General features: G+C 36.5%; 1 protein-coding gene across 20 annotated transcripts in view; it reads right to left on the reverse strand.

Moving 5' to 3' along the window:
- Window positions 1-13,494, reverse strand: part of BTRC (beta-transducin repeat containing E3 ubiquitin protein ligase) — a 181,313-nt gene extending 167,819 nt beyond the window's left edge. For 6 of the 20 annotated variants that reach the window (XM_039331214.1, XM_039331213.1, XM_039331208.1 and 3 more), the window contains exon 1: window positions 13,250-13,493. In XM_039331214.1, the coding sequence (XP_039187148.1) occupies window positions 13,250-13,297 (48 nt within the window). In that variant the 5' untranslated portion in view covers window positions 13,298-13,493. Of the gene's footprint in view, window positions 1-12,218; window positions 12,314-13,249 lie in introns of all 20 variants that reach the window. The other 14 variants (XM_039331200.1, XM_039331202.1, XM_039331201.1 and 11 more) reach the window with 6 other exon arrangements.
- Between the last annotated feature and the right edge of the window lie 589 nt (window positions 13,495-14,083).

A 14,083-nucleotide genomic window follows, 5' to 3' on the forward strand; every position in this document is an offset into this window, starting at 1 on the left:
GCTCTAGAGGAGATCTGCATGGAGGAATGGGCCAACATACCAGCAACAGTGTGTGCCAACCTTGTGAAGACTTACAGAAAACGTTTGACCTCTGTCATTGCCAGCAAAGGATATATAACGAAGTATTGAGATGAACTTTTGATATTGACCAAATACTTATTTTCCACCATAATTTGCAAATAAATTCTTTCCAAATCAGACAATGTCTGGATTTGTTTTCTCATTTTGTCTCTCATAGTTGAGGTCTACCTATGATGACAATTACAGGCCTCTCTCATCTTTTTAAGTGGGAGAACTTGCACAATTGGTGGCTGACTAAATACTTTTTTGCCCCACTGTACTTATTTGATAAATCTGTGAAAAGCTATGGATCAGAAAGGATCATTTTAGGATAGGCTATACTGTTCAAAAGTTAAAGGTTAAGCTAAAACGAATATTCTGTTCTGCAGCATACACATTATCATGCCCAAAATCTGGAATTTTTAAGAAAATCCATAAGAAAATCTTTGAACAAATTATATTTGACGAATGCCAAGTGCTTGACTCAATCCCCACAGAGTTGACTTTACCAGTTATGAATGAAGGAAAATATACACGTCCCAGGACAATGTTTCAGGATCCAATCTGAGTCAGTGTCTCTCACATTCTGGTGAGAGAGAACTTCCCTGAAGATGAGCTCCAGCACGAGTCCAAAAGCTTAGAAGACTAAACCTCTGGTCCAGGTGACCAACCCAGACTGGATCCTTTCCAGTTGTGCCTGGATTAGCTATAGTTACAACAGCCTTTTAAAAAAAAATATCCCGCCTAGAGAAAATATGTTTTGCAAAGGTATTTAGAGAATGATTGGTTGCACAAGCAACAGAAGAAAGTACTTTCAATTAAGGTGGAAAACCTGCTGCATAAACATTACAATGCTTTAAGAAATATACGAATGTTCACTCTGGTTCATTAAAACAAAAATAACGCAACTCCATAGTTGGGCAATACTTGCTTGCAAGTAACAAACATTCCACAACTTCTCTGAGTTCTCACTACTCTTCAGCAGGCTAAAGATTCAAAACTCAAGGAAGAAAAAGATGTATCACAACCATCAGGTTTGCTCTTTAGATTTATCTTGGAGAGATGACATGTTATACAATTATTAGGAAGCAATATTTTAGTGCCTATGACTGAGACAAGGGAGAAGAAGAGAGAAAAAAGAGAGAAAATTGATTTTACACCTCAGTATCTGTTTCAAATTACATAGCATTTACCAACAAAATAGCAAGCATAATCCCCTCCCTTCCCATTTCTGAAAATTGAACAGTTCATTGTAATTCAGATTGGTTTCTTACCTTATGTGATGTACATAGATTTCTGACTAGGATCAGACCTTTATTTTACTTCTCCCAAACCTTTCTTTTTGTAAGCTAGAGTTACAAAGTCAAAAGTTTGAACACTCTTATTTGCATTTTGCTTACCTCTAATAAAAGTACAAAATCCACCTCTTTTATAATTCTAATGCAAATTAACTTTGCAGTAACCTGTAACAAAAATCCTCCCTTCATCTATCTATCCATACATACATACATAAAACAAAACATTGACATAAACTAAACCCCAAAATAACTTGGAATAAAAATAGAAGCATTCTCGCACAGTCATAAAAAGACACAGATAATCTTCCATCATTTGCAAATAAAACAAAACATAAACAATTATTCTGGGATCACTGATCACTTTCCCATCCCACACAACGATGAACATAAAGCCTGCTCAATGCATCTATGTGCTGATTTTTAAGAAGTGCAGAGTCTAGACTTCTTCTTCCAGGTTCTTCATTCACACACAAACAAAACTCTACAGATAGTCCTCAATTTACAACCACAATTGTAAATTTATGTTGTTAAGCAAAGCAGTTATTAAGTGAGATTTTCTCCATTTTGCAACCTTTTTGCCACAGTTGTTAAGCAAATCACTGAAGTTATTAAGTGAATCATGAGGTTATTAAGCAAATCTGACTTTCCCCTTTGACTTTGCTTGTCAGAAGCTAGCTGTGAAGTTACAAATGGTGATCACATGACCTCAGGATAGTGCAACTGTCATAAATACATGCTAATTGTCAAGTGCCCAAATTTTGATCATGTGACTGTGGGGATGCTGCAACAGTCATTAGTGTGAAAACCAATCATGTCCCTTTTTCAGTGCTGTTGTAACTCTGAATGATCACCAAACAAATTAATATAAGTCAAGGACTACCTGTATTCTTTCATTTTCCCTCAGTCTAATCTTGTGCTGTCTCTCTATTACCTCTGCCTTCCCATCACTCGTACCTAGTCAAAAGGTTAGCATCCAGTATTGTTTTGATTTGCTCCTTAACAAGAACTATTATTTAGCACTAACTACTCATGAGAAATTATAGTGCTGCTGGCTGGTGAATAATTTGCCAAGGAAGACCCACTTAGCCATATAAAATAAATATCCACCTGCATATACTAGCACTAATCAGGGCGTGAAATTAAGCTTTTCATTCAGTACAAACTAAATGCTGCAAGGCGGCGATTTAATGGAAACAAATATTAAGGTCAACCCATTCTTCCTATTGCCTATAGTATAGATGCTAAAAAGGGCATGGAGCACTAATTCCACTTTTCTCAATCCAAGAAGCTAAATAGTTCAATGATGTGTTAGCAAATTCACCATTTGCTTTTTACTAATTGCATATATTTAATGAAGCGAATGAAACAAAAACCTCCAAAACATTGTTGACTTGATCCCTGTTATTTCCTTTGTACTGTAGCTCAAATAGAATAAAATCCATTCGCAAACCTTAGAATAAAGATACAAAATATTTATTTAAATTTTATATAAATGCTGAAAGAACAAGGAACCAATAAATGATTTGTAGAACTTCAATGCACTGAAAAACATCTTTTCAGTTATGATGAAAGGAGCCAATTCTTGTACACAGCTGAAAAAGGTCGCTCCAAAACAGAATTCCCCAAATGTGCAAAAGAACAATATATCTACCTGGACATAAACAAACATGGATCTGTTTACACTGAGTTTCCAGCAAGTGTTACTGGAAATAACCAAGTAACATATACATTTCCCCATTCTCAAAGCACTGTAATAATATTGTAATGTTTACTTTAGCACCACTGTCAACACATATATTTACAACCTACTCTTTCCTAAAGTTTGCAGGAATAACCAAAAGAAAACAAGTATGGTACTCCTATTAGAACTACAACTGTGGCTTTTTATTATTTTTACTTGTAATCTGAATATTTCAAAATATTTTAATTGGGTGAACAAATGTTAATAGAACATACAGACGGTTAAGACATATGCATATGGACTATTAAGACAACTTTGATCATTTATTAAGGCATGTTTGATCAAATTAGGATTTTCTTGCATCTTAAACCAGTCTGGACTATACACTGTGAAAAACAAAGACAACAATATCACTTATTCCTTTTCTCCAAAGCCCACTGTAACTTTCTATTCTAGTAATGGAAAAAAAGAAATTCCACTCATATCCAGCACACAAAACAAATAGAAAGGCTAGATGTAACTATTCTATTTTCTCAGTTTCTATGAGTAAGAAACTAGAGAGCATTTTTAAAAACAGTGGTATTTAACCACTGTAGACTTATCTATATATGTAGTCTCAATGGCTCCAGACTAACTCAAGATGTCAAACAATCAATCTAACTATAAATACACAAACACCACTATCAGATGTGGTTTACTAGCAGAACATTAAACCTGGACTACTGACAGAAATGGGTTAACTGTAACTTGCTTTGACCAGGGAATGCAATCCTAAAAGGACCATAGTACACTACTCTCAAGACTGTACTGATGCCAGTATCTGACAACACAAGAAAAACTTGACTTACCAGCATGACAAAAATCTAAATTTATCCTCTTCCAAAACTCAGAGATACCCACATCTAAACGATCATTGATACCTTCACTATCTAATTAACAAAACAAAATCACATTAGACTGCTAGATTCTTCAAGAAATAGTTTCCAATTTTTAAAGGAAGTGAGAAAAAAGAATTTAGGATGCTCTGTAAGTTCATTAGCAAAACTCTCTAATAAAAAATATCAAATGGGAACCCATGCTCAGCAGTGATGAAGTCTGTGAAATGGTAAAGGAGATAACCTCAGAAAGGTGCTACTGGGGTTTTTAATGTCTAGAAATTAAAAAAAACAAATGTTGTTAATTTGGTTATTTACAAATCTTCAATTCAAAATAAAAAATGTGAAACCAAGAAGTATATGTCTTCCAATTAAATTACCCACAATTGTCTTTTTTAAAAAGGCATTCAAATATGATAAAAGTAATACAAAAGAAACCTAACAATGAATTGCAAAGGTATTTTTAATTAGACATCTAAACAAATGTAGTTTAGCTATGTGCACTGCTAATTAGGTGAAACCTGAAGTAGCTGCTGGCCCATTCAAGAAAACAGATGTTGAGTCACAGAACTTTGATATCTTTCTTAAATACCTTTGAAAACAAGGATCAGAAAATATGAACTCTTATAAAAAAAAAAGCTTTATTGTATTTTTATAGCATATTACATACCTTGTAAGAATCAGTTTGTTTGCATGAATGTCAGTTTTATTTCCTGTCCTTTCCTTTTTCCTGGCTATTTACAAGCTTTGTAAGAAATTGTTCTTTAATTAAGTCTAAGCATAGTTTTATATAAATGGATTCCTGGAATTAAAAACATTCAGACTTAAGAAATGATTGTTATAGAGACTGTAAGAGGCCATAAAAAAAAGAATGCCACTTTAAACAAAGATTTCTCATTTTAATTAAAAAGATAATCATCACAACATTCCTACATTTAGCAAAACCATTTGAAGCTACTTTGGAAGAAAAAGAAATTTATTTTTGATGCAGTCACACATAGAGGACTTTAGGACTTTATTTACTCAAAATTCCAGCTATTCCATTGTGCTTTTAAGAATAATGCATGAAATTTGAAAATTTATTCAAATATACACAGTGGACATTAATTTTATCCATACTATCCTTACAAATTATGGGTGCAACCTATGTCAAAATAAGTTTAAGGAATTGTTCTAAGTTTTATGGATTTCTTAAATACTTCAAAATAAAATATTTCAGATTAATGGTGCAACATTGATTGGATTTACAATGTACATACTGAGCACAGCTGTTCAGAAATAATAAGCATCCATCTTTAAAAAATACAATTAAGAAAATAGTATGCATATCATCCTTACGTATTAAAAGATGCATCCACTATTATTATTACAGCTGTATAATCCTTCAAAAATGTGCTCAAAGATATTCAGGAACAGATAAGAAGCATCTCTATTTGAATAATGAAAAATAACGGAAACTTTTTTCCAGGTTTGCACAACTCTTTCAGAAGATGTTCCTGGCTTTCTCTGTATGCATGTATATGAAAAATGCAAGCTAAAGGAATCATAAAATGAATGTTTAGATTGATAAAGATTTGATAGCATTCCTATCACTTTTTCAGCATTGTTAAAAGGAGGAATTTGGATAAAGACCAAATGTATAGGGAGGGTTATACACATAATAATGGAACCAACACCACACCGGAAGTAGTGCCATAGAAAATCCTGCCAAATGTGAAGATGCCAAAGGAGTACTGCTAGTGAAATTCATGGAGTGTGGTTCGACCATCAATTCAGAAGTTTACTGTGAAACATTACCAAAAGTCAGACGAGCCATCCATAATAAGCATTGGGGCATGCTGACATCCGATGTGGTGTTGGTTCACGATAATGCTCGCCCGCACACTGCTAGATGCACCCAAAAACGTTTGATGCAGTTCTGTTGGGATATTTTTGATCACTCCCTCTATAGCAGGGGTGTCAAACTCAATTTCATTGAGGGCTGCAACAGCATTGCGGCTGCCCTCGGGGGGGCAGGTGGGTGTGGCCTACTGGGTGGGCATGGATGGAATGGGTGTGGCCTACTGGGTGGGCATGGCCAGCTCTACATCTTTCGCGTCAAGGGTGCCTGTGGGGGCCTGGGCAGGAGTGAGATAGATCTGAGAGTCTCTGGCAGAAGGGGGTGGGACCGGATCAAACGCCAAGGCATGGTCCATTTCTTCATTCCTCACAAAGGGTGACACCTCCCCAGCATGCACCCAGGGGGCAGGGCCGAGGTGGCAGGGGCTGGTTCCTCGCTGTTTCCAGACAGCCTTGTGGAGCTAAGACTGGATGCGTTTCAGCATAGATGGCCACCACAAAATTGTACATTGGCTCCCGGCCAGGGCCAAGGCAGCGGGGGCTGTTCACTCACTGTTTCCAGGATGGCTTCGCGGGCCATATGAAACCACTTTGCAGGCCGCATCCGGCCCCTGGGCCTTGTGTTTGACATGTGTGCTCTATAGCCCAGATTTGGTGCCGAGCGACTACTAAGGAATTTCAAAACTTATAAGACGTTATGACGAGTGCCTCAATTTGAATGGCAATTATGTTGAAAACTAATGTAATGCTGTAGTTTTCTAATGTGCATAATAGAAGTTCTGTATCTGCAAGTTATCATTGATAACCAAATGGAGGTTTATTTCCGAATAACCCTGGTAGAATAGTGAGCTACACTTACCCCTTTTATTTTCTGAAACTACCTCCATAAAATGTGAAGCCTCGAAATAGACTATGCTTGAAACTCCATATTAACTTCCTATGATTGGTAAAGATGGACCTTGATGATTAAATCAACTGCTTTCAAAAGAGAAAAGACTATATAGTACATTTAATGCTGACTAGACGTCCTTTATAAACTTTTTGCATACAGCAGAAAAAATGATTTAAAAATTATTTACAATTTATGGTTTGATGTTAGACAGAATTATAGAAAGAAGAAAGTTATGTTGTAATCATAGAGATAGAAACTTCTTTTTATTTTTTCACTTGCTTATATTTTCCTCTACTTTTTTCTTGTACTTTTAGCATTCACTTTTGTTTTTTTCTTACATCAGTTTTTTACATCAGTATTTAATTTTATTTTCCTTTAAAACAAATCTTATATACCCCCCCCACAGACACAGATTCTATATTACTTTCCAATTGTTTAATTATTAAAAGAATTTTAAACCATTCTGGATGTATCAATTTACTAAATATACTTCCATACCAATTGCAAGGGCTAATCTAAAGAAATGCTAACTTCTACAGAATAGGAGTGTGCTTGAGGTAAAACTGGACTTTGATTACACTTATGGCACACTTACCAAAATGTGCCCAAACTAAAAGGTATAATCTTATAGTCAGTAGAAATGCTGTCTGTGATATAGATACAAGTAACCATGTCCACACTTTATTTCTCCTTTTCAATGCACAGTAATGTTGCTTATCATGAAAGGGAAAAATATGATCAGTATAGTAAACATGTATCTGTATGTATAGGTTTCATCCACAGGTAGTTCACGACCTACGACCACAATTGAGTCCAAAATTTATGTTGCTAAGTGAGAAATTTGTTAAGTGAATTTTGCTCCATTGTACTTTTCTTGCGATACTTGTTCAGTGAATCACTGCAATAGTTAAATTAGTAACACCGTTGTTAAGTGAATCTGGCTTCCCCATTGACTTTGCTTGTCAGAAGGTCGCAAATGGTGATCACATGACCCCGGGACACTGCAACCGTCATGAGACAGTTGCCAAATGTCTGGATTTTGATCATGTGACCATGGGTATGCTGCAATGGTCGTAAGTGTGAAAAATGGTCGTAAGTCACTTTTTTCAGTGCCGTAACTTCAAATGATCACTAAATGAACTGTTGTAAGTCGAGAACTACCTGTATTACATTCATGAATGTTCAAAATAAAGGATAAGATTAGGTGGGGGATGAAGTCTAACAGACATTAAATAATTTGTCTGTGGAGATACTGGGAAACATGACAAAGCAGATCTGAATGCAGCTCTACCTATATAGGCCGGCCCAAATGAAGGAAACCTACTTTCAGAGATTTGGACTACAACTCTCACATTCCTTAGACCTGCTGGCTGAGGACTTCATTATGTAAAACATTTGAAGGGTACTAACTTTGCTGCTCTTGATGTTCAAAGACATTACATGTTTACTACTGTAAGAATTACTGGCCACAGTAGCACTTAAAATGTCTAAAAACGTTTCTATTTTTTTAACCAAATATAATGTAAGAAAGAAATCGTGAAAAAGAGCTCAGGACTCCATCAGCAAGACTATTCCCCAAAAACTAAAGCAAGCAGGAACAAATCTGGTATTGTAGGAGAAGCCTTCAAAAGAAAATCAGAATTTAAAAATGGACTGAATTAACTAGGAGTGGAAAAGAAAAATATTTATAAAAAATGGCCCTCAAAAATCCTTGTGGAAGAGGAAGTTACAAAGCATCTCAGAACACTGTCAATCGCTCAATGCTAAGCTCATCCCTATCCTGGTCATATGACCCAGGACAAAGCATATTGCAATGCATGTACTGAAACAGAAATTATAACCTGAAGGAAGCAGGAACGCACATACCGTATAAAGACACCACATATTATTTCATTGTATACAGACAAAGTTTATGGCCACAACCAGTAAAGGGATTGGTTAGAATTAAAACAGCCACGTTCTGCATGCTTTCTGTTTTTGAGATAACAAAAACAAAGTGCAAAAAAAAAAAAATTGACAACAGAGTTAGTTTTACTATGAGCCTTGCCCCCATCTCTTAATCAGGCAGAAAAATAAGTAGCAAAAAAAGTCAGTGAAAAGCAACTTTAATAAATTTTAACCTCAATTCAAAAGAGGGCCCTCCAAATTTCCAACCCTGGTCTGCAATATAAAAGCTTCCTATGGTTATACAAATATACATATTCTTTAAAGTTCTATGGTAAAGAAAGAGAAATCTGAACTAGAAATGATAGGGAAAAAATGAGAAATATCTATGTAATCGATAGTAAAGGTCATTTCTGAAGCCAATTGCCTACAATAAGCTGAGTGATCATTCCTTTGCTTGTTGAACAGTTTATCCACCAAGGATGGGCATGAAAGACTCATAAACCAATTCTTGCCCTTGGAAAGTTAAAAACCCTGCTGAAGAAGCTCCTTACCTATCATCAGCACTAAAGACATTTGTGAGACAAGCCATATACTGTAATTGCAGCTGTCTAAAAATCTAACAAATGATATATAACTTAACAGCAATATGAATGAAATATAAGTTTTCAATAATGATGTCCTTGAGGGTATTAGTATTCAAGGCAGTAACATCATAAATTAATCCATGAAGGTCACCTAAAATATTTGTTTCCAAATAAGTTGTGTAATTGGGAAGGTCCTCAAAATCTTTGAGGGGCAATGATAGGGAGCAGTATTAATGCTCAGGATTGATGCCAAACAACTAATCAGAGTGAGAATAATAATAATTATTATTATTATTTTCAATCATCGCACAGTCAGCCAGATGTTCAGACTGGATTTGGCATTTTGTCTACCTATCGAGTCCTTACCCAGGACCTGGGATAGGCAGATGTGGATGTTTGATGGTATTACATGTATCGTCGCAGGATGGAAGCAGTTCCTAATAAGGCCGCCTTTTGCAATTGACTAATAGCAAATTTGTCAATGCCAATGGTGTTCAAGTGGTGCTCCAGTTGTTTTGGGATTGCACCCAAGGAGCCTATTACTATTGGTACTACCCTTGCTTGCTTTTGCCACAGTCTTTCTATTTCTATTTGTAGGTCTTTGTATTTTGTTATCTTCTCCAGTTCTTTCTCGTCTATTCTGCTGTCTCCAGGCACTGCCACGTCCACTATCCAGACTTTTTTGTCTTTCTTATCGACAATTGTTAAGTCTGGGGTGTTATGTTGCAGGTGCTTGTCTGTTTGAATTCTGAAGTCCCAGAGCAGTTTAATTTTATCATTTTCTATGACTTTCTCTATTTTATGATCCCACCAGTTTTTGCTTACAGGCAAATGATATTTTTTGCAGATCTTCCAATGCACCATTGTTGCTACTTTGTCATGCCGCTGCTTGTAATCAGTCTGTGCAATCTTCTTGCAACAGCTTACCAAGTGGTCCACTGTTTCTTCAGCTTCTTTGCATAGGCGGCACTTACTGTCTGTTGCTGTCTTCTCAATTTTGACTTTGTATGCATTTGTCCTTAAGGCTTGGTCTTGTGCAGCCAGAATTAGTCCCTCGGTCTCTTTCTTCAATTTTCCTGCTCTTAGCCATTGCCAGGTTTTATTATTATCTGCTTTCCCAGCTATTTTTTTAATGTATTGGCCATGTAGTGCTTTGTCTTCCCATGCCTCTATTCTGTTCTTCATTTGGTCTTTCTTGTAGGCCAGTTTGGTCTCTCCAGTAGTCAGTAAGCCTTCCTGATATACTAATTTCAGTGCATCTTCATCATTGTTCTTCAGATATTCTTCCAAAGCCATTTTTTCTTCTTCAACCATCTGATGTACTTGTAGCATTCCACGCCCACCTATTTGCCTTGGTAGATAAAGTCTATCAATGTCACTGCGTGGATGAAGGGCATGATTCATTGTCATTATTTTTCTGGTCTGCCTATCCATTGCTTTTAGTTCTGCTTGAGTCCAGTCCACTATTCCAGCTGTGTACCTAATGACTGGGATTGCCCAGGTGTTGATTGCCTTTATGGTATTTCCTCCATTGAGTTTGGATTTTAAGATCTTCTTCACTCTCTTGATGTATTCACCTCTAATCTTTTTCTTGACTTCAGTGTGCTTGATGTTGTCAGCTTGAAGGATACCCAAGTATTTGTAGTATTCTTCCTCATCCAGACTTAATTAGTACTGTGCTGATCAAGTATAGCCAATACAAATAATGATGAAATATAGGACTCTTTAAGAATATTTCAAAAACCAAAGATATACTAATTATGGAATCTGCAATCTCCCAAAAGATTCTAGCTTTACTTTAAATTACAAAAAAATATTTGGAGGTCCTTCTTTCCACAGAAAAAGTCATTTTTTTCAATGTACTTTATGAAGATAAATACAAACAAGCATTTTTAAAAATACACCAAATCTATAAGGAAAATGGTATTCCAAAAAAGAAAGTAGATCAGAATGTTTCTTATGAAAGGCAGAAGTATCTAATATCTTTTCCCTCATTAGTGTATTTGTCTAGATGACATATACAATAGCCACAGGTGTGAGAAAACATAAACCATATGTTCATATTAACACAAATATATCACAATAAAGGCAGTATATCCTAGACTACCAAACTCATATGATGCCTTTTCAATATATACATGAGTAACAAAAGACAATTTAGTTGGAATCTATTATTTGCTTCTTCAAAGGTATTAACTGGACTAGGCAGCAGAATACAGAATATATATACCCTAGCAGTCTTTCACCAATCACACCCTACAGCTACAAAATAGCTTAACATACTGTAAATTCCTTCAGCTGCTTTACACTTTCTGAAATTGAGGCTTATCTCTCCCCCTCCTTTCAATATGAGAACATACACATTCTTCCAATGTCTGCAAGGATCAGCTTTCTGACTGTACACACTGCCCACCATAATTCCACTGCCTTACAGTTTGTTTCTCCCAAATTTTGAGAGAGATCAGCTTTAAATTGTAGAATATGAAAACTAGGAAACATGCAACACCTGCAAACTTTATAGGAAAATACATGTCACTAGCAATGTTGATAGGCTCCCAAGAAATTTAAAAAAATGTCTATTGCTTTACCATACAAATATACATAACTGCTTTGATGGGGCAGACAGGTCCTTGAACTTACAATCTGTTTTTACATTTGTATTTTTTTTTCATTAATGAACATTATTGAGGGGGGTCAATAAATTCAGGGAGTCTTATGTTTCAGGCAAATGGACCACTGATAAGCATTTTGATTTGGGTGGGCTACCTTTCTCTGAACTCAGCAATTGGCTGTACCAGTGCAGTTATTGGATACAGTGGTTATTGGATAAATTTATTTGTATCCCTTTATTATTTTTACAAATTATTCAAGACAATGAACATATCCAACACCCTTTCTCCTTCTATTTTTCGCATAACTTTGTGAGCTGAGTTGGACTGTGAGAGGATGACTGGTCCAAAGGAGAAGCCTGGGAAATACAGACTTCTTGGCATATCAATGAAAGCAGGATGAAAGTCTTTAGGGCAACAGGGGAGAAAGGTGGATCAGATATAGTCTATATTGCTTTAGATACAATTTCTATTCAGAGATGATTCTACTTACAATACATGACAAGACTGAAGGTGGACCATATGGTTTCAAGGGAATGGGAGCGGAAATGTAGTAGTTTCTGCATAAACTCACCAATTTGTGTATACCTAGAGAGAAGAATATCTTCATAGCTTTTGCTGTCAGATGACCCCAAAATGCAATAAGGAAAGGCAACAAAGAATGCTCATCACAGAAGATATACATCAGAGTAGAGATTATATTCCTTGGTTTCATTTAGCAACCACATATCTAGCCTTTAAAAAACCTCTTACAAATAGAATCTTTTTCCTGTGCAATACAACTAATCCAAAATTCTATCATTCAATATTTATAACAGAACTGAGTATTTTACTGATTTAAAAAAACCTCCATATTATGATCTACTTTGTAAATTGCAAACCTCTTTGAACCCAGAGAGTACCTAAATTCTTCTATACTTTAGTTAGGCTTGCTAACCATCTTTTAAAAAAATGCTTTTTACCCCGTGTTGTTCAGGTGCTAATCTATGACAAGCCCCTCAAAAAAAACCAAGCATTTTCATTTTTCCTAAATCCCATCACCTCTTCCAACACGTACTCCCAGCCTCGCAATGTTCTGATCCAAAACTTGGCCTTCTGGGCGTCCTTCATTATAAAAGCCAGACCTTCGGTCCAGATTTCTATAAAATCCATTAAAAAAAACTAAACAGAAACAAAGCCCAAATCAGGCAACTTCTTTCCATATCAAACCCGCTACCACCGAGGATCATCTATGGAAAAGGGGAGGGGGGGAACCCGAAGGGGAAACCTATGACTTGCTTTCTTTCTTTTATTTTCTCACTACGCCGTAAGAATCTCAATTTCCCATGTTTCCCCCCACCCCGGAGTACCAAAACGCATTTAAAAGATAACTGTTGCCCTTATGAGTTGTAAGTTAACCTATATAAATCTCTCCTTCTCCATAATAAATCCCCATCCTTCTCGGCTTCCTACTACCATTACCAGCAATAATCATTGCCAATCCCCTTCTCCTTTCAATACCCTCCCCACTCTTTTCCTTCTTACCATGAATTTCAGAGCTTTCTCTTGTACCACAGCCTCGGCGGGGTCCATAGCCTCGCCAATTCGCCTCTGGTATACCTGCCGTTCCTCCGCCAGCTCCGGGCCTCAGCCGGCCTTGGGCCTACGCCGCCCCTCCCCCAAGTCTCTCTCTTTCTCACTTAGAGCAAGGCCGTAACCAGCGATGTTAGAGAGAAGGCTCCGTTGTTCTCCGGCTCATGTAAACGGGAAATGTAGTCCCCGGGAGCTCCTGAGAAGCAGCCAAGAGTATCCAAAACACTACACTTCCCAACAATCCCTGCGTGAGAGGAAATGCTGCACTAATCTCTTATGGAGCACAAAAGGGGGGGCTCATAGAAGTGGCTGTGATATCGACTGAGTACAGTAGCTGAATTAGGTAAAGGAGGAGAAGATTTCACGTTTAATCTTCCTATCCCGAGAGAGAAAAGATGAAAACAGAAGTTTTTTAACGAGCCTGTGTGAATTCGTTTTTTAGGACAATACTGTTGGGCTTTTCTATATATACAATATATATAGAATACAATACAATATATACAATATATACAATATATACAATGCATTTGGCTTAGCACCTCTTGTGGATCAGCCATTGTAATCTATAAATTCATGCTATGTTACTATATTATGTGGCTCCAGCTGTGTTTATTCAGTAAGCATTAGCTTAAATATACCGTGGCTTAGTGAGGGAATTAACATTTTTAATTAGCTGTTCAATAAAAAGGGACTCCAATATAGTACTGTGTTCGTGTTGTTAGGATTGTTTTTAACACACACACATCCATCTACCATCAAATAATTGCTGAGGCTCATAATTCAAGT

This window comes from Crotalus tigris, unplaced genomic scaffold (assembly GCF_016545835.1).
Source record: "Crotalus tigris isolate CLP2741 ecotype Arizona unplaced genomic scaffold, ASM1654583v1 scf7180000024434.2432810, whole genome shotgun sequence".
Classification (NCBI taxonomy): Eukaryota; Metazoa; Chordata; class Lepidosauria; order Squamata; family Viperidae; genus Crotalus; species Crotalus tigris.